At 42.4% G+C, this 22062-nt stretch overlaps 1 protein-coding gene and 1 long non-coding RNA gene across 3 annotated transcripts in view; both read right to left on the reverse strand.

Moving 5' to 3' along the window:
• Window positions 1-246: 246 nt before the first annotated feature.
• The window catches only part of adck1 (aarF domain containing kinase 1), a 175856-nt gene continuing 154040 nt past the window's right edge, over window positions 247-22062 (reverse strand). For both annotated transcript variants that reach the window (XM_014196121.3, XM_045718532.2), the window contains 2 exons: window positions 10336-10529; window positions 247-1838 (listed from right to left, as the gene is read on the reverse strand). In XM_014196121.3, coding sequence (XP_014051596.1) covers window positions 1670-1838; window positions 10336-10529 — 363 coding nt within the window. In that variant the 3' untranslated portion in view covers window positions 247-1669. The remainder of the gene's footprint in view (window positions 1839-10335; window positions 10530-22062) is intronic.
• On the reverse strand, window positions 3209-10225 carry LOC145879396 (uncharacterized). Its single transcript, XR_014392248.1, has 2 exons — window positions 7953-10225; window positions 3209-7739 (listed from the first exon to the last, which is right to left on the reverse strand). It is a non-coding gene; the product is annotated as an uncharacterized LOC145879396 (long non-coding RNA).

The following is a 22062-nucleotide window of genomic DNA, read 5'->3' on the forward strand; positions in this document are numbered from 1 at the left end:
ACATGTATTAACTCAGAGTTGCTGTACAAAATACAGATTTAGTAAATAAAAATAAAGTGAACTTTTACACAATTTCTGTTCCTCTCACTCCATCTTTCTCACTACCTCACTTTTTACCACATAACTCTGCCACCCCCCACAACATTGTCCAAATTGTTTAGTTGGTGTTTTTAATGACAAGAATCCCCCCCCAAAAAACTATGCATTCCAGAACAGACAATGAAGCTAAACAGAGAGAGCAGTGTGTGTGTTCAATTGGGATTATTTCCATTTATTTCCATTCCCCATGCAAACTCATTATGAGTAAACAATAACTCCTCTCTCCTCCACACCTCCAACAACTCCACCAATAAATAGGATAAATAAAATAATTCACAGAAAAATCAAACTAAAACATATTCAAAGATAACAAAAAAATGTAATGTGATACAAAATTGTATCACTTATTTTCAATTTAAATCCGTATAATAAAATGATAGCAATACCAATGCTAAACATACAGTCTTGGAACTGTACGTTGACAATGGTTAAGGTAAAATTCATTTACAGTTAATAAAATAATATGCTCCAGAAACCAGTGGTTACAAAAAGCTGGACAGTAACAGCAAGATGTTCTGAGGAGATTAGAGAGAGGGGTAGAAGAGAGAGTGAGGTGAAGAAAGAGGGAGAGTGGAATTGTTGCAGAATCAAGGGGGAAGAGGAGATAAACAGAGAGAAAAGCAGAGGAATGTAATGTGGAAAACAGTCCATCCATTTCTGAACAGAAATATGACACTTCATTCTGCATCAATGCACATTTACAGTACATACAGTACTGAGGTAACATGAATAAATACAAACTGTTGTTGCCATTTATGTACAGTGAGTGGCTTTGACCATATTACACTGGGCACAGATGTCAGTTCAACATCTAATTTTGATCTGCAATTGATTGAGTTGTCACCTAATGTGAACTCAACGTGCCAATAATAATGCCCTTTTGTGGGGAAAAACTCATTCTGATTAGCAGGGCCTGGCTCACCCATGGCTGCACCACTGCCCAGTCATGTGAAATCTATAGATTAGGGTCTAATAAATTAATTTCAATTGACCAATTTCCTTATATGAACTGTAACTTAGTAAAATCTTTGAAATTGTTGCATGTTGAGTTTATATTTTCGTTCAGTATAAATTCAGCGGGCCACTTTGTTTTAAAAAATATAAATGATATTATTTTACAGTACGTGTATTCACAACAATCACTTACAGCACTCCATAGGATAGTCATGGCTGAGCAAACTGTTCCTGAACTTTCCTCTTCATCCAATGGACTAACAGCAGAGCAGTACCAGACGCTTGACCCAGTCACTTTCTTTTCCGTCTGTCTGTTCTATTGATACCTACCTCTGTCTATCCATCGGTTTACTCAGTGGTTATACTGTCTCCGTGCGTTTGGAGCGGATTGCCTGACTGTGCGTGTGTCAACTGTGTGTGTGTGTTTGTGTGTTTGCATTTGTGTCAAGTTTTGTTGGTGTGTCTTCATGACTCTGTGTCCCAAAGGCCCTATTTGTGTACGCCGTAGTGTGAGGGTATATGTGTGTACATAAGTGTGTATGTGTCTGTCTGTCTGTCTGCCTGTGTGTGTGTGTGTGTCTTTATGCGTGTCTGTGTCGTTGCCTCTCTTCTCTGATCAGTGTGTGTAGTGTAGACAGCTGAGCAGTGAGCCGACCCACCCTCCTAGTGTTGAGCCCTTGACCCACAGGAACAGTTCGTACAGGCTGATTTGCCAAAGGGTCAGAGACTCCGACATGGTGATCTGGAGACGCCGTGCCCTCGACTGCGCCGTGCTCCGCTTGTGCCTGACAGGAAACAAGATGTGATGTAATCTTATGAACCAGCAAGTTATGGGGGGAGATATATGAGAGAGAGAGAGAGAGAGAGAGAGAGAGAGAGAGAGAGAGAGAGAGAGAGAGAGAGAGAGAGAGAGAGAGAATTAGAAAGAGAGAGGAAGGTATGGATGGGGACAGAAAGAAAGAGGACGAATGAGAGAGAGAGAGCGAGAGAAAATTAGAAAGAGAGAGGAAGGTATGGATGGGGACAGAAAGAAAGAGGACGAATGAGAGAGAGAGAAAGAGAGAGAGAGAGAAAATTAGAAAGAGAGGAAGGTATGGATGGGGACAGAAAGAAAGAGAACGAATGAGAAAGAGGACGAATGAGAGAGAGAGAGAGAGAGAGAGAGAGAGAGAGAGAGAGAGAGAGAGAGAGAGAGAGGTATGGATGGGGACAGAAAGAAAGAGGACGAATGGGAGAGAGAGAGAGAGAGAGCAAGAGAAAATTAGAAAGAGAGAGGAAGGTATGGATGGGGACAGAAAGAAAGAGGACGAATGAGAGAGAGAGAGAGAGAGAGGGAGAGAAAATTAGAAAGAGAGAGGAAGGTATGGATGGGGACAGAAAGAAAGAGGACGAATGAGAGAGAGAGAGAGCGAGCGCGAGGGAGATAATATGAGAGCGAGAGACAGAGAAAGACAGAGAGAGAGAGAAAGAGATGATATGAGAGCGAGAGAGCGAGAGATGATATGAGAGCGAGAGAGAGATGATATGAGAGCGAGAGAGAGATGATATGAGAGAGAGCGCGAGATGATATGAGAGAGAGCGCGAGAGAGAGCGAGAGAGAGCGAGAGAGCGCGAGAAAATTAGAAAGAGAGAGGAAGGTATGGATGGGGACAGAAAGAAAGAGGACGAATGAGAGAGAGAGAGAGAGAGAGAGCGCGAGGGAGATGATATGAGAATGAGAGAGCGAGAGATGATATGAGAGCGAGAGCACGAGAGAGAGCGCGAGAGAGAGCGAGAGAGAGAGCGAGAGAGAGGGCGAGAGAGAGGGCGAGAGAGAGCGAGAGAGAGCGAGAAAATTAGAAAGAGAGAGGAAGGTATGGATGGGGACAGAAAGAAAGAGGACGAAATCCAATATGGATGGTATTGAGATAGATGGGAGGGGTTGAATGGAGCTGAAGGTTGGGACTACTAGCAACAAATAATAAGATAACTAATGTAAAACGTATATGGGTTAAGAACATTTAAAGATATGGCAAATAGAAACTGGATGGATGGGAGAGGTTGAAGGTAGAGGAAGGACAGAAGTAAAAACAAACAAAATAGAATTATAGTAAAATAGACTTTGTCCATAAAATGTAAATAGTCTGTATAAGCTGGAAGTAGAGGCCTAAGCGTCGTTGTTCACTAGTTTATTCCAATTAGGGGAGGGCTGGTAGGGTTAGAAAGTAATAAAGGAAAATATATTTCAAAAAAAGTTATGTATATACACTATCGTTCAAAAGTTTGGGGTCACTTAGAAATGTCCTTGTTAAGAAAAGCACATTTTGTGTCCATTAAAATAACATCAATTTGATAAGAAATACAGTGAAGACATTGTTAATGTACAGAACAGCGCAAACTGTCTATAACCAAAATAGAAGGAGTGGGAGGCCCCGGTGCACAACTGAGCAAGATGTTGGCCTTCTAGGCAGAGTTGAAAATAAAAAGCCATATCTCAGACTGGCCAATAAGAAGAAAAGATTAAGATGGGCAAAAGAACACAGACACTGGACAGAGAAACTCTGCCTAGAACGACAACATCCCGGAGTCGCCTCTTCACTGTTGAGACTGGTGTTTTGCGGGTACTATTTAATACAGCTGCCAGTCGAGGACTTGTGAGGCGTCTGTTTCTCAAACTAGACACTTATGTACTCAGTTGTGCACCGTGGCCTCCCACTCCTCTTTCTATTCTGGTTCGAGCCAGTTTGCTCTGTTCTGTGATGGAGTAGTACACAGTATTGTACGGGATCTTCAGTTTCTTGGCAATTTCTCACATGGAATAGCCTTCATTTCTCAGAACACGAATAGATTGACGAGTTTCAGAAGAAAGTACTTTGTTTCTGGCCATTTACAGCCTGTAATCACACAGTTGAAGTCGGAAGTTTACATACGCTTAGGTTGGAGTCATTAAAACTTGTTTTTCAACCACTCCACAAATGTCTTGTTAACAAACTATAGTTTTGGCAAGTCGGTTAGGACATCTACTTTGTGCATGACACAAGTAATTTTTCCAACAATTGTTTACAGACAGATTACTTCACTTATAATTCACTGTATCACAATTCCAGTGGGTCAGAAGTTTACATACATTAAGTTGACTGTGCCTTTAAACAGCTTGGAAAATTCCAGAAAATGATGTCATGGCTTTAGAAGCTTCTGATAGGCTAATTGACATCATTTGAGTCAATTGGAGGTATACCTGTGGATGTATTTCAAGGCCTACCTTCAAACTCAGTGCCTCTTTGCTTGACATCATGGGAAAATCAAAAGAAATCAAGCCAAGACCTGAATTGTAGACCTCCACAAGTCTGGTTCATCCTTGGGAGCAATTTCCAAACGCCTGAAGGTACCACGTTTATCTGTACAAACAATAGTACGCAAGTATAAACACCATGGGACAAGGCAGCCGTCATACCGCTCAGGAAGGAGACGTGTTCTGTCTCCTAGAGATGAACGCACTTTGGTGCGAAAAGTGCAAATCAATCCCAGAACAACAGCAAAGGAACTTGTGAAGATGCTGGAGGAAACAGGTACAAAAGTATCTATATCCACAGTAAAACAAGTCTTATATCGACAAAACCTGAAAGGCCGCTCAGCAAGGAAGAAGCCACTGCTTCAAAACCACCATAAAAAAAAGCCAGACTATGGTTTGCAACTGTACATGGTGACAAAGATCATACTTTTTGGAGAAATGTCCTCTGGTCTGATGAAACAAAAATATAACTGTTTGGCCATAATGACCATTATTATGTTTGGAGGAAAAAGGGGGATGCTTGCAAGACGAAGAACACCATCCCAACTGTGAAGCACGGGGGTGGCAGTATCATGTTGTGGGGGTGCTTTGCTGCAGGGGGGACTGGTGCACTTCACAAAATAGATGGCATCATGAGGAAGGTAAAGCATGTGGATATATTGAAGCAACATCTCAAGACATCAGTCAGGAAGTTAAAGCTTGGTCACAAATGGGTCTTCAAAATGGACAATGACCCCAAGCATACTTCCAAAGTTGTGGCAAAATGGCTTAAGGACAACAAAGTCAAGGTATTGGAGTGGCCATCACAAAGCCCTGACCTCAATCCTATAGAAAATGTGTGGGCAGAACTGAAAAAGCGTGTGCGAACAAGGACGCCTACAAACCTGACTCAGTTACACCAGCTCTGTCAGGAAGAATGGGCCAAAATTCACCCAACTTATTGTGGGAAGCATGTGGAAGGCTACCCAAAATGTTTGACCCAAGTTAAACAATTTAAAGGCAATGCTACCAAATACTAATTGAGTGTATGTAAAATTCTGACCCACTGGGAATGTGATGAAAGAAATACAAGCTGAAATAAATCATTCTCTCTAATATTATTCTGACATTTCACATTCTTAAAATAAAGTGGTGATCCTAACTGACCTAAGACAGGGAATTTTTACTAGGATTAAATGTCAGGAATTGTGAAAAACTGAGTTTAAATGTATTTGGCTAAGGTGAACGTAAACTTCCGGCTTCAACTGTATATTTGCAAAAAAATATATGGGGGATTGGAAGTGATACAGACAATTACAATGATGGAATCTACAATGCATCTACAATATTAAAGCTGATTTACCCCTCCCCCCACCCCCAAAAAAGAAATATGATGAGACAGTGCAGTACAGTATAACAGTGGAATAACGGGACTCACCAGGAATCCCAATGCTGCGTTATTCATTGCATAACACCATGGTGAGATTATAACATGACTGACTACTGAATGTTTTATAAGGATCATCCTCCACCACACTGTAGTGTTGTCACAGCACAGACTGGGGAGACACTGACTCTGCTGTACCAGACAGCTCTCTCTGGTGTGTGTATGTGTGTGGCCTGCCCTGTGGTAGGACAATGTGTTCTCCTTGAGGAAAGAGATGAAGGGACATGTTGTCTAAGCCATCATTCCTCCTCTCCCAACCAATTACACAGCACAGGGAAAGCCATCGCAAAGTGTCTCTCTCTCTCTTGTTATATTTGTTTTCTTTCAAATACTTTGAGCGTCCGATTGAATCTGCCTGGTGGGCCAGAGCAAATGGGCGGGGTTTGCACTTTTGCCACTATTTTTGAGCCAGGCAAGCTCAATTAAGCCCAATATTCCCCATCTAATTCCCTGTAGATCTGCATTCTACTACTGCTTAGTTTAAATAGAGAGCTGCTGGAGCAAAACACTGAATTTCACGTCTCACTGCCTCCCCCTCTTCTCCTTTGCACCCCTCTCTTCCTCATCTATCCTCCCCTCTCTCCTCCCCTCCTCCCTCTTTTTTCACTCTCCTTGCTCCTCCTTTCCACCCTTCTCACACTTCATCTCCTCTCCTCCACCCCTCTCATCCCCTTTTTTTCCCGGAGGCGTCCAGCACCCTCCCCTCCTCTCTGTCCTAATGATTTTTCTCAGAGACAATCATGGAGTTGTTCATTACAATGGTAAGACTGAATCAATATGGCCACTGCTGACTGCCACTGAAAGTACAATATAATCACAGCATTCAGCCAGCCAATTACACACACAGACATACAGAGAGGAGAGGGGAGGAAGGAAGAGAGTGAGGAGGGGGAAGGACCGCAAGTAAGAAATGTTTACATTTTCCTAAAGCTTAAATAATGATTACTGAAACTGATGTGATACAAATGTGTGTGTCAAAGCATGTGTGTTGCTTGTCTAAGGGGATGCACATAGATTAGTGGTGCGTGTGGTGGACTGACACAGAGCAGCAGGACTGTCACAGAGGGACTGGAACCCTCTGCAGGGTTAGGGCTAGGGGTTAGAGGTCAGGGCCTCCCTGGCTACATCCCTGGTGCAGCATCAGGACATGTTGATAAAGGAGAAGGACGATGCTCTGGTCTCCAGGGTTAGGGGTCAGGGTCCACCTGTCTACATCCCTGGTGCAGCATCAGGACATGTTGATAAAGGAGAAGGACGATGCTCTGGTCTCCAAGGTTAGGGGTCAGGGTCCACCTGTCTGCATCCCTGGTGCAGCATCAGGACATGTTGATAAAGGAGAAGGACGAAGCTCTGGTCTCCAGGGTTAGAGGTCAGGGTCTACCTGGCAACATCCATGGTGCAGCATCAGGACATGTTGATAAAGGAGAAGGATGAAGCTCTGGTCTCCAGGGTTAGGGTTTAGAGGTCAGGGTCTACCTGTCTACATCCCTGGTGCAGCATTAGGGATGTTGCATCAGGGATGTTGCATGGCATGAGTCCTCAGATCCTTAAAAGGTTCTACAGCTGCAACATCGAGAGCGTCCTGACTGGTTGCATCACTGCCTGGTATGGCAATTGCTCGGCCTCTAACTGCAAGGCACTACAGAGGGTAGTGTGTACGGCCCAGTACATCACTGGGGCCAAGCTGCCTGTCATCCAGGACCTCTATACCTGGCGGTGTCGGAGGAAGGCCCTAAAAATTGTCAAAGACCCCAGCCACCCCAGTCATAGACTGTTCTCTCTGCTACTGCATGGCAAGCGGTACCGGAGCGCCAAGTCTAGGACCAAAAGGCTTCTCAACAGCTTTTCCCCATAAGCCATAAGACTTCTGAACATGTAATCAGATGGCTACTTGGACTATTTGCATTGTGTTCCGCCACTCCCCCCTCACCCCTGCCAACCCCTCTTTAACACTGCCGCTACTCTCTGTTTATCATCTATGCATAGTCACTTTAACTATACCTACATGTACATATACCTCAATTAGCCCGGCTAACCGGTGCCCCCCGTACATTGGCTACCCAGACTATTTGCATTGTGTCCCGCCACCCCCCCACCCGCCAGCACCCTCTTTTACGCTGCTACTACTCTCTGTTTATCATCTATGCATAGTCACTTTAACTCTACCTACATGTACATATTACCTCAATTAGCACGACTAACCGGTGCCCCTGCACATTGACTCTGTACCGGCACCACCTGTATATAGCCTCGCTACTGTTATTTTCACTGTCGTTTTAATTTTTTTCTTTACTTATCTGTTGTTCACCTAATACCTATTTTTTCCTTAAAAATTGCACTGTTGGTTAGGGCTTGTAAGTAAGCATTTCACTGTAAGTTCTACACCTGTTGTATTCGGACCACGTGACAAATAAACTTTGATTTGATCAGGACATGTTGATAAAGGAGAAGGATTAATCTCTGGTCTCCAGGGTTAGGGGTCAGGGTCTACCTGTCTGCATCCCTGGTGCAGCATTGGGACATGATGATGGAGGAGGAGCAGGCTCTGGTCTGCAGGATTAGGGTTAGGGGTTAGAGGTCAGGGTCTACCTGTCTGCATCCCTGGTGCAGCATTGGGACATGATGATGGAGGAGCAGGCTCTGGTTTGCAGGATTAGGGTTAGAGGTCAGGGCAGGGGCGAAAATCTGATATCAACTTTGGAGGGGACAATTACATGAAATTTTCTCAAGAGCAATTCCTGAGGGGGACACCAAAAGTAGTGCTGTAACACATAGCCTACATTGTAATATGGTAAATGTATATTGAGGAACCAAAGAAATAAGGTGTTTGCCGTACTCCTAACTACCGGTACCCAAAACTACACAACTAATCACAACAGCAATATCATTGCCTTTAACAAATCTTAGTTCAGTCACCAGTTTAAGTTGAGAGTGGGGGTATCCATGGCATTTTCCAATTATGTTCCTATTTTACAAGTCAAAAAAATTGAGAACCTTTCATAATGTTGCCAAACAAAGACTCAACAAACTTACCGGAGACTCCGTGTCTCTGCCAGTCTGTCCCTGCATATCTGTCCCCAACTCTGCTGTCTGTGTGCCATCTGTTGCCTGCTCTGCCTAATGACATCATTGTGAAACATTTCCATTAGAATTTCATTTCTTTCTTATGAACATTTTATCAACTAGTCTTTGAGATATTAGGCTACTAGGGTTCTTACTATGCGTTTTGGTGTATTGAAAAATACTCTGATGTCCGTCTTTTATTTTTCTGCCATTTTTGTACCTGGCTGGCTGGCTGGCTGGCTACACACACACGCAGGGTGTAGGTTATTTACAGTAGGAGATGGGCTTCTATCATCTTCTATCATTCTATTTGGGCTTCGATCTAAAAGGTAGCTAGCAAATGTGAAACGGATTAAAATGACAAGAGTTGACAGCTGTATGAGTTCACCATTTACACAACATATGCTGCAACCTTTTGTAATTTTAATAGTTTGTTTCATATTTGCTGGCTTCCAACAATAGCTGAATTTGCAAAGCTAGCGAGCACCAATTCAGTTTCAGTGGTGTTTGCTATAATCTTTGCTACCCGGGTTAAATAAAGGTGAAATAAAATAAATAAATAAAAGTTCCCTTGCGACAATTTAGCTTTTGCAACGAGACCATTAAATATATTTAAGACAATGGTAGAAGAGAGTGTAGTTCTGTTCAGTTTGGACTTCAGTTTATCGCTAACCTTATCACAGGGACTTTGAAGCACTAACTTACATCATCTGCATGCTGATCTTGGAATAAATTGACGATAGCAAAGATTCCATCTTTGACGACGCCACATAAATGGTATAGGTACTAGCTAGCTTAATAGTTAATATTTGCGCGCTAGCTCTGCATATTCAGCTAGTGTGTGTGCGCGATTGACTAGATTAACCTCACGTCAGTTACGTTCATTGAGTGCCTTTCAGACAGTAGATACAACCCCTCTGTTACCTTGCCAACTAAGGAACTGGCAGTGGATCAAACCATTGTGAGGCAAAGGGTGGGGGGGGGTCGCAATCTTTTGAAACTTAAAAACGCGCTATTAAGTGTCTATAATCAGCACAATTGCTTTCATTGCGTATTATTAATATTATTTAAATTACATAGTTATGTTTCAGTGATATATTGGGGGGGACAAATCATATTTTTCCCAGGATGGGGGGGTCGTGTCCCCCCCATCCCCCCCGGGATTTCCGCCCCTGCCCACACCCTGCCTTCAGCAAATCTGACCATGAGTCCATTTTGTTTCTCCCAGCCTATAGACAGAAATTAAAACAGAAAGCACCCGTGCTCAGGTCAATACAACGCTGGTCTGACCAATCGGATTCCACGTTTCAAGATTGCTTCGATCACGTGGACTGGGATATGTTCTGGATAGCTTCAGACAATAACATTGATGTATATGCTGACTCGGTGAGCAGGATTTCCGCCCCTGGGTCAGGGTCTACCTGGCTACAGCCCTGGTGCAGCATCGGGACATGTTGATGAAGGAGGAGGAGGCAGCTCTGGTCTGCAGGGTTAGGGTTAGGGGTTAGAGGTCAGGGTCTACCTGGCTACAGCCCTGGTGCAGCATCGGGACATGTTGATGAAGGAGGAGGAGGCAGCTCTGGTCTGCAGGGTGGTCTCAATGCCTCTGAGAAGATCATTGGTCTTCAGTAGCAGCAGCATCTGACGGGGCACGCGGTTCAGCAGGTCACTGATCTGGGGGAGGTAGAGAGCTGCGTTCGACCTGATCTCCACGTCCTGAGAGAGAGAGACGCACACAGACATGAGAAATAACAGAAAATAAAATGAACAATACTCAAAAGCAGAATAAATTCTTGTTTAAAACAACGGATTGATAATTTGTCAGACATTGATCAGGAGATGCAATTGAAGAGGTAGAACAACCCAGACAGGAAGACCACATCAGTGACTCAACTCACTTGAGTGGGTTGAGTCACTGACGTGGTCTTCCTGTCTGGGTTGGTGCCCCCCTTGGGTTGTGCCGTGGCAGAGATCTTTGTGGGCTATACTCGGCCTTGTCTCAGGATGTTAAGTTGGTGGTTGAAGATATCCCTCTAGTGGTGTGGGGGCTGTGCTTTGGCAAAGTGGGTGGGTTTATATCTGGCCTGTTTGGCCCTGTCCGGTAGTATCATCGGATGGGGCCAGTGTTTCCTGACCACTCCTGTCTCAGCCTCCAGTATTTATGCTGCAGTAGTTTATGTGTCGGGGGGCTAGGGTTAGTCTGTTATATCTGGAGTATTTCTCCTGTCTTATCCGGTGTCCTGTGTGAATTTAAGTATGCTCTCTCGAATTCTCTCTTGGAGGACTTGAGCCCTAGGACCATGCCTCAGGACTACCTGGCATGATGACTCCTTGCTGTCCCCAGTCGACCTGGCCGTGCTGACCTGTTGCACCCTCGACAACCACTGTGATTACTATTATTTGACCATGCTGGTCATTTATGAACATTTGAACATCTTGGCCATGTTCTGTTATAATCTACACCCGGCACAGCCAGAAGAGGACTGGCCACCCCACATAGCCTGGTTCCTCAAGGTTTCTTCCTAGGTTTTGGCCTTTCTAGGGAGTTTTTCCTAACCACCGTGCTTCTACACCTGCATTGCTTGCTGTTTGGGGTTTTAGGCTGGGTTTCTGTACAGCCCTTTGAGATATCAGCTGATGTAAGAAGGGCTATATAAATACATTTCATTTGATTTGAACAAGATGTCTCTCTCTCTAAAGTGTTAAGTCAGCTGTGAATCCTCCCTCCCTCCCTCACCCCCTTCTCTCTGTCTCCTTGGTCCAGCCTCTCTGTCTCTCAGTCAGAGTCAGTATGAGCAGTCAGTCAGCGTGCGTCCCAGAGGATGCGTGTTTGTTTACAGAGCTTAGAGAGATCACAGACTGACTGGCTGGTTAGAGTCTTTCTGCTGACTAATTTAATACAGTCTCCCCGTCTCTAACAGCAACACAGACACACCGTTAACACTGCTAGAAATACTATTGACTTACTTCTAAAAACACACACACACACATGTAGTCACACACCTTTTTACCCAAAGTATGCTAAGAGTCGGTAGCAAGTTGATTAGTCGGCTGTTAAAACCAGTAAAGGGTGCTCTGCCATTCTTGGGTAGCGGAATTACTTTGGCTTCTCTCCAGGTTGAAGGAGAGGGATGCAGGGAGAGGGATAGTGTTAAAGGAAAGGAAGTGTAGACAGAGTGTCTGATATGTAGACTGTTTAATTCCAGGATCAAAGCAGCCAGTCTGGTCTCTGGTCATCAGTAGTTCAGTATGCCAGACAGAAGTAGAGAACATTTTGTCTGAACCAGCTACACTTATCTCGCCTTTTAAGGAAAAAAAAAAGAAGTAAATATACCTGACAAAATATTTAGACCGTAGTGTTTGTGAGTGTGCATACAATGCTATTTCTCGGTAAACAAATTAACAGACTTTCAGAATGCTTATAGAGAGGGGCACTCAACATGTACTGCACTTACACAAATGACTGATGATTGGTTTAAAGAAATTGAAACGAAGATGATTGTGGGAACTGTCCTGGTAGATTTCAGTGCAGCCTATGATACTATTGATCATAACACATATGTTTTTTTTCAACAACAGGTTATGGCTTTTCAAGCTCTGCCAAAATGTGGACTAATATAACAGAGGGTTTTCTTCAATGGAAGCTTCTCTAATGTCAAACGTGGTGTACCGTAGGATAGCTCTACTGGTCCTCTACTCTTTTCTATTTTTACCAATGAACTGCCACTGGCATGTGTGTCTATGTATGCTGATGATTCAAGCCTATGTGCAACCACAGCTAGTGAAATAACTGCAATCCTAAACAGAGAGTTGTAGTCAGTTTTAGAATAGGTGGATAGTAATAAACAAGTCCTGAACATCTCCAAAACTAAGAGCATTGTATTTGGTACAAGTTGTAGACCTCAGCTAAATTTGATAATGAATAAAATGGCTGTTGAGCAAGTTGAGGAGACTAAATTACTTGGTGTCAACTTGGATTGAAAACAAAGCAAGTCCTGCAGGCTCTAGTTTTATATTATCTTAATTATTGCCCAGTCATATGGGCAGGTGCTGCAAATATGGACCTAGAAAAACTACAGCTGGCCCAGAACAGAGGCAGGTCTCGTTCTTCACTGTAATCTGAGGGCTAATAATCAGTCTCTGGACAATAAAGTAGATGAGCTCAGGGCGTGGATCTCCTTCAAGAGTGACATCAGGGACTGTAACATACTCTGTTTCATGGAATCATGGCTCTCTCGGGATATACCGTCCCGTCCAAACAGCCAGCTGTGTTCTCAGTACACTGCGCAGACAGGAGAAAGAAAACTCGGAAGAAGAAAGGCGGTGGTGTATGTTTCATGATTAACTACTCATGGTGTGATTGTGATAACATACAGAAACTCAAGTCCTTTTGTTCATCCGACATAGAATACATCACAATCAAATGCCGACTGTATTACCTCCCAAGATAATTATCTTCGGTTATAGACACAGCCGAGTATATTCCCCCTCAAGCCGATACCATGACGGCCCTAAAGGAACTAAATCAAAATCAAATCAAATGTATTTATATAGCCCTTCTTACATCAGCTGATATATCAAAGTGCTGTACAGAAACCCAGCCTAAAACCCCAAACACCAAGCACTACACTGGACTTTATGCAAACTGGAAACCACATATCCCGAGGCCACATTTATTGTAGCTGGGGATTTTAACAAAGCAAATTTGAGGAAAATGCTACCGAAATCTATCAACACATTGACTGTAGTACACACTGTGGAAAAACACTCGACCACTGCTACTCCCCCTTCTGGAATGCCTACAAGGCCCTCCCCCTCCCTCCCTTCAACAAATCAGATCACAACTCCATTTTGCTCCTCCCTTCTTATAGGCAGAAACACAAACAGGAAATACCCGTGCTAAAGTCTGTTCAACGCTGGTCTGACCAATCGGAATCCATGCTTCAAAATTGTTTTGATCATGCGGACTGGGATATGTTCCGGGTAGCCTCTGAGAATAACATTGACGTATACACTGACACGGTGACTAAGTTCATCAGGAAGTGTATAGGGGATGTTGTTCCCACTGTGACTATTAAAACTTACCCAAACCAGAAGCCGTGGATAGATGGCAGCATTCGGGCAAAATTGAAAGCGCGAACAATTGCATTTAAACATGGCAAGGTGACTAGAAATATGGTTGAATACAAACAGTGTAGTCCGTAAGTCAATCAAACAAGCAAAACGTCAGTATAGAGACAAAGTGGAGTCGGAATTCAACGGCTCAGACACGAGACGTATGTAGCAGGGTCTACAGACAATCACGGATTACAAAGGGATGAAGGGACAGGGAGAAGGATGAAGGGATAGGGAGAAGGATGAAGGGAGAAGGATAAAAGGATACGCATAGGGAGAAGGATGAAGGGGTAGAGGTATTTGGTATTTTATTAACCTGTTAGGGCTAGGGGGCAGCATTTGCACGTCTGGATAAAAAAAATGTACCCGATTTAATCTGGTTACTAATCCTACCCAGTAACTAGAATATGCATATACTTATTATATATGGATAGAAAACACTCTAAAGTTTCTAAAACTGTTTGAATGGTGTCTGTGAGTATAACAGAACTCATTTGGCAGGCAAAACCCTGAGACATTTTCTGACAGGAAGTGGATACCTGATGTGTTGTATTGACTTTAAACCTATCCCATTGAAAAACACAGGGGCTGAGGAATATTTTGGCACTTCCTATTGCTTCCACTAGATGTCACCAGCCTTTACAAAGTGTTTTGAGTCTTCTGGAGGGAGATCTGACCGAACAAGAGCCATGGAACGATGATGTCCCATTAGACACCTGGCGCGCGAGTTCATGTTGGGTACCCTCGTTCCAATACGTTATAAAAGAGTATGCATTCGTCCACCTTGAATATTATTCATGTTCTGGTTAAAAAAGGCCCTAATGATTTATGCTATACAACGTTTGACATGTTTGAACGAACGTAAATATATTTTTTCCCCTCGTTCATGACGAGAAGTCCGGCTGGCTTAGATCATGTGCTAACAAGACGGAGATTTTTGGACATAAATGATGAGCTTTTTTGAACAAAACTACATTCGTTATGGACCTGTGATACCTGGAAGTGACATCTGATGAAGAGAATCAAAGGTAATGGATTATTTACATAGTATTTTCGATTTTAGATCTCCCCAACATGACGTCTAGTCTGTATCGCAACGCGTATTTTTCTGGGCGCAGTGCTCAGATTATTGCAAAGTGTGATTTCCCAGTAAGGTTATTTTTAAATCTGGCAAGTTGATTGCGTTCAAGAGATGTAAATCTATAATTCTTTAAATGACAATATAATATTTTACCAATGTTTTCTAATTTTAATTATTTAATTTGTGACGCTGACTTGACTGCCGGTTATTGGAGGGAAACGATTTCCTCAACATCAATGCCATAGTAAAACGCTGTTTTTGGATATAAATATGAACTTGATAGAACTAAAATTGCATGCATTGTCTAACATAATGTCCTAGGAGTGTCATCTGATGGAGATTGTAAAAGGTTAGTGCATCATTTTAGCTGGTTTTATGGTTTTGGTGACCCTGTCTTTGACTTGACAAAACATTACACACAACTCTTGTAAATGTACTGTCCTAACATACTCTAAATTTATGCTTTCGCCGTAAAACCTTTTTGAAATCGTAAAACGTGGTTAGATTAAGGAGATGTTTATCTTTCAAATGGTGTAAAATAGTTGTATTTTTGAAAAATTGGAATTTTGACATTTATTAGGATTCAAATTTGCCGCTCTTGAAATGCACCTGCTGTTGATGGAGTGCACCACGGGTGGCACGCTAGCGTCCCACCTAGCCCATAGAGGTTAAGATCGCTAATAGCTGTTGTGATAGAAGCAGATACTTTTCCTGGGGTCCGCACAAAACATGAACCATTAAATAATCCTGAACATTAATGAACAAGAACAGAACTACATCAATTTAAAATGTCACATAGCCTACATGTCAGTACATACACACAAAACCTAGCCACGAGGTCAAAGGAATTGTCCGCAGAGCTCCGAGAAAGGATTGTGTCAAGGCACAGCTCTGGGAAAGGGATCAAAAACCTTCTGCAGCATTGAAGGTCCCCAAGAACACAGTGGTCATCATTCTTAAATGGAAGATGTTTTGAACCACCAAGACTCTTCCTAGAGTTGGCCACCTGGACAAACTGAGTTATCGGGGGAGAAGGGCCTTGGTCAGGGAGGTGACCAAGAACCCAATGATTACTCTGACAGAGCTCCAGAATTCCTCTGTGAAGATGGGAGAACCTTCCAGAAGGACCACCATCTATGCAGCACTCCACCAATCAGGCCTTTATGGCAGAGTGGCCAGACGGAAGCCACTCTTCAGTAAAAGGCACATGACAGCCCGCTTGGAGTTTGCCAAAAGGCACCTAAAGGACTCTCAGATCATAAGAAACAAGATTCTCTGTTCTAATGAAACCAAGACTGAACTCTTTGGCCTGAATTCCAAGCGTCATTTCTGGAGGGAAAGATGAACAGAGCAAAGTACAGAGATCCTTGATGAAATCCTGCTCCAGAGCGCTCAGGTCTTCAGACTGGGGTTGAAGATTCACCTTCCAACAGGATAACAACCCTAAACACACAGCCAAGGACGCCTGTATCTTTGTAGTGACTGGGTATATTGATACACCATCCAGAAAATTGTATTAATAACTTCAATATGCTCAAAGTGATATTCAATGTGTGCTTTTTATTATTTTTACCCATCTACCAATAAGGTGCCCTTCTTTGCAAGGCATTGGAAAACCTCCCTGGTCTTTGTGGTTGAATCTGTGTTTGAAATTCACTGCTCAACTGAGGGACCTTACAGATAATTGTATGTGTGGGGCACAGAGATGAGGTAGTCATTTAAATCATGTTAAACACTATTATTGCACACAGTCCATGCAACTTAATGTGACTTGTTAAGCACATTTTTACACCTGAACTTATTTAGGCTTGCCATAACAAAGGGGTTCAATACTTATTGACTCAAGACATTTCAGCTTTTACATTTTTATTAATTTGTAAAAATGTCTAAAAACATAATTCCACTATGAAATGATGGGGTATTGTGTGCAGGACAGTTACACAAAATCTAAATTGAATCCATTTTAAATTCAGCCTGTAACAACAAAATGTGGAAAAATTCTAGGGGTGTGAATACTTTCTGAAGGCACTGTAAATGGCATGTTATAGTCACCAGACAAGCGATTTCACTTGTTTTGAGAAACTTACACCACCAGCAGCAGACTACCTCATGCTTGTTCTGAAGTTGCAGGGGCAAAGGAAAAACCTGAACAATGGTTCCAAGAACACCCAAATACATCATTTCTTTGGGTACCCTCGTTCCAATACGTTATAAAAGAGAATGCATTCGTCCATCTTGAATATTATTCATGTTCTGGTTAAAAAAGGCACTAATGATTTATGCTATACAACGTTTGACATGTTTGAACGAACGTAAATATATTTTTTCCCCTCGTTCATGACGAGAAGTCCGGCTGGCTTAGATCATGTGCTAACAACACGGAGCTTTTTGGACATAAATGATGAGCTTTTTTGAACAAAACTACATTCGTTATGGACCTGGGATTCCTGGAAGTGACATCTGATGAAGAGAATCAAAGGTAATGGATTATTTACATAGTATTTTCGATTTTAGATCTCTCCAACATGGCCGTTTGTCTGTATAGCAAAGCGTATTTTTCTGGGCGCAGTGCTCAGATTATTGCAAAGTAAGGTTTCCCAGTAAGGTTATTTTTAAATCTGGCAAGTTGATTGCGTTCACGAGATGTAAATCTATAATTCTTTAAATGACAATATAATATTTTACCAATGTTTTCTAATTTTAATTATTTAATTTGTGGTGCTGACTTGACTGCCGGTTATTGGAGGGAAACGATTTCCTGAACATCAACGCCATAGTAAACCGCTGTTTTTGGATATAAATATGAACTTGATAGAACTAAAAATGCATTTATTGTCTAACATAATGTCCTAGGAGTGTCATCTGATGGAGATTGTTAAAGGTTAGTGCATCATTTTAGCTGGTTTTATGGTTTTGGTGACGCCTGTCTTTGAATTGACAAAACATTACACACAGCTATTGTCAATGTACTCTCCTAACATAATCTAACTTTTTGCTTTCGCCGTAAAACCTTTTTGAAATCGGACAACGTTGTTAGATTAAGGAGATGTTTATCTTTCAAAGGGTGTAAGATAGTTGTATGTTTGAAAAATTTGAATTTTGACATTTATTTGGTTTCAAATTTGCCGCTCTTGAAATGCACCTGCTGTTGATAGGGTGCACCACGGGTGGCACGCTAGCGTCCCACATAGCCCCAAGAAGTTAAGCAACTTTGTACTCCTGAAATTATTTAGGTGTGCCATAACAAAGGGGTTGAATACTTATTGACTCAAGACATTTCAGCTTTTCATAATTTTTTTAATAGAATTTATTTTAATAATAATAAAATAAAAACAATGAACCTGTTATGGCTAGGGGGCAGTATTTTCACGGCCGGATAAAAAACGTACCCGATTTAATCTGATTATTACTCCTGCCCAGAAACTACAATATGCATATAATTATTAGCTTTGGATAGAAAACACTCCAAAGTTTCTAAAACTGTTTGAATGGTGTCTGTGAGTATAACAGAACTCATTTGGCAGGCCAAAACCTGAGAAGATTCCATGCAGGAAGTGCCCTGTCTGACAATTTGTTGGCCTTCTTGATTATCTCTATCCATTACAGAGGATCTCTGCTGAATCGTGGCTTTGCAGGCTCTGGCTGAAAAAAAGTAGCGCGTTTGGATAGTGGCTGGTCACAGTACTTTGAGACTCAGGCGCGTGCACGAGTGGACTCCATGTTTTATCTTTGAATGAAAACCACCGCTCCCGGTCAGAATATTATCGCTTTTTTACGAGAAAAATGGCATAAAAATTGATTTTAAACAGCGGTTGACATGCTTCGAAGTACGGTAATGGAATATTTAGAATTTTTTTGTCACGAAATGCGTCATGCGCCGTGACCCTTATTTACACTTCGGATAGTGTCTTGAACGCACAAACAAAACGCCGCTATTTGGATATAACTATGGATTATTTTGAACCAAACCAACATTTGTTATTGAAGTAGCAGTCCTGGGAGTGCATTCTGACGAAGAACACCAAAGGTAATCAAACTTTTCTAATAGTAAATCTGACTTTGGTGAAGGCTAAACTTGCTGGGTGTCTAAATAGCTAGCCCGTGATGCCGGGCTATGTACTCAGAATATTGCAAAATGTGCTTTCACCGAAAAGCTATTTTAAAATCGGACACCTCGATTGCACAAAGGAGTTCTGTATCTATAATTCTTAAAATAATTGTTATGTTTTTTGTGAACGTTTATCGTGAGTAATTTAGTAAATTCACCGGAAGTGTTCGGTGGGAATGCTAGTTCTGAACGTCACATGCTAATGTAAAAAGCTGGTTTTTGATATAAATATGAACTTGATTGAACAAAACATGCATGTATTGTATAACATAATGTCCTAGGGTTGTCATCTGATGAAGATCAAAGGTTAGTGCTGCATTTAGCTGTGGTTTTGTTTTTTGTGACATTATATGCTAGCTTGAAAAATGGGTGTCTGATTATTTCTGGCTGGGTACTCTGCTGACATAATCTAATGTTTTGCTTTCGCTGTAAAGCCTTTTTGAAATCGGACAGTGTGGTTAGATAAAGGAGAGTCTTGTCTTTAAAATGCTGTGAAATAGTCATATGTTTGAAAAATGGACGTTTTTGTATTTTTGAGGAATTTGTAATTCGCACCACGCCTATCATTGGATATTGGAGCAGGTGTTCCGCTAGCGGAACGTCTAGATGTAAGAGGTTAAAAACATAATTCCACTTTGACATTACGGGGTATTTTGTGTAGGAGTGACAATCTCAAATAAAATGTAGGCTGTAACACAACAAAATGTGGAAAAAGTCAAGGGGTGTGAATACTTTCACTGTGCATTTGTCAGGAGATTGCAGCACTGCAAAACAAGTATTGATTATTTTCCTTTCAAAGACTGTCCCATCCTTTTTCATCTTTCATTCCTCCACTTAGGGCTCTGGTCAAAAGTGTACTATGAGGGAGTATAGGGTGGCATTGAGGTTTTGCACTATGACTGGCTGCAGATTCTATTCTATCTGGCCATTTTCCTCCTCTTCAACAACGTGCCATGTTAATAGCTGTCTATCAACTATATGACTTAGAGAGGGAACTCGGGAAACATGTCAAAGCAGCGTTTATTTGACTTTGTTTATCCCATAAGCCCCTTAAAAGCAGGAGGAAAGGAGGAGGGGTGGAAGGCTTAGGGCCTAAATGAAGTGGCTTCGATTCCTACTGCTACGGTGCTGGTGTGTGCGGGACTCACATAGGTTCCAGAAACAACGGCAGAATAGTCCAGATTATATAAATGCACACACAATTCTTTTTTTATGTAAGGAAAGTTGGCAATCAGAAATGAAAGACTGAACCCCATCACCCCCTCATTCTTCTACTACCCTCTAGCTAACCCACAACCTTCACTCCAAACACTAAACTGTTTTAATCCTGGCGAGAGGCGTGTCAACAACAAAGAGAGCCAAGTGATGGAAGATGCTTAAGTAGACTAAATGAGAACTTACTGGGATCCAAATAAACAGATCTATCAACACTGCCCATGTGCCCCTTGGCCTAGAGTTCATCCAGTGTGTGTGCGTGTGTGTGTGTGTGTGTGTGTGTGTGTGTGTGTGTGTGTGTGTGTGTGTGTGTGTGTGTGTGTGTGTGTACGTTACATTATAATCCTGACAAGAGTATTGCGGAATCACGTAACAGCCTTGTAACAGTTAACGGAAATCATAATAAACAAAATTTGGTGCTATCAATAGTCTGGGCCGATGTCTTATCTGTCCTGGATGCGTACTTTGGTGTTACTCTTCATCCCTCAAAACCTGAGATACGAGTCTGGCCCGACACACTAAACCACGCTCGGACTAAACACTTCCTGACTCACGCATACCAACTACGCATTGGTAGATTTATATGCACACAGTCTCCTTACTGGACGATTTATATGCATGCCATCTACTTATTGGTAGATTTACAACGCATATTACAACCTCAGTCACACAAATACAGGGAGCCGTGTGTGTGTGTGTGTGTGTGTGTGTGTGTGTGTGTGTGTGTGGGCATAGATCTGTTTGGTAGGGTGAAATACTGCCTGCACCTAGCCCATTACTCCTCCAGTGTGTTTATGAGCGAGAGCGCTGTTCAGTCAATCCCTCAGATTTATTCTTCTGTATTCCCCATTACTATTGTTGTGTTAGTGAGTGAGTATGCAGTGTGTGTGTGTGTGTGTGTGTGTGTGTGTGTGTGCCTGTGTGTGTGTGTGTGTGTGTGTGTGTGTGTGTGTGTGTGTGTGTGTGTGTGTGTGTGTGTGTGTGTGTGTAGGAGTAAAAGCTATAGGGTGACTCTCAATCCCTCGATTCCTTGTGTTCTCTGTCCACAAAACATCAGAGGGAAGAGAAAAGAGCATTTACGGGGACGATCTAACGTGTGTATTCTGAGTGCACGTGTGTGTGTCTGTGTGCAGATGCGCACGCGTGTGCATGTGTAGCGTATTTTGGAATTCAGTACATGGATTAAAGCTGCAGGGTCTGGTCTTTCACTTAGCTCTGTCTGGTCTAGGAGTCACAGCTACTTTCCTATTTCACAATAAACTCAATTTCAGATAACAGACGCTGGGCAAACACCTACTGCTGATGCCACTGTGTGTGTGTGTGTGTGAGAGAGAGAGAGAGGCATTGGGAGGACGAGGTGTGTTTCCTCGGCTAAGCACACTCCCGCTTCCCCCTCAGAAGTCAAGAGAGTGTGTCTGTCTGTGTCTGTCTGTCTGTCTGTCAGGGGCAGGGGAACAGACAGGTACGGGAGGGTGTGTAATATTAAAACAAAATCAAAGAACAGAACATTATAAACACAGGATGACTCTGAAATGTAATCAAGTCAAACAAGGTCTATATAATTAAGGGATATTCCAAATCAAAATGCTATTGTCATGGGAACCTAAGTGGCACTCAGTAGAACGCAATCATCTCAGAACTTTTGGTGGCAACATGGATGATAATTATCACAACGCTGTATACCTCTATGGCTTTGGAACACACACACACAAGTTTGTGTTCCATGGTAA

This window comes from Salmo salar, chromosome 01, assembly GCF_965601325.2.
Source record: "Salmo salar chromosome 01, fSalSal1, whole genome shotgun sequence".
Classification (NCBI taxonomy): domain Eukaryota; kingdom Metazoa; phylum Chordata; class Actinopteri; order Salmoniformes; family Salmonidae; genus Salmo; species Salmo salar.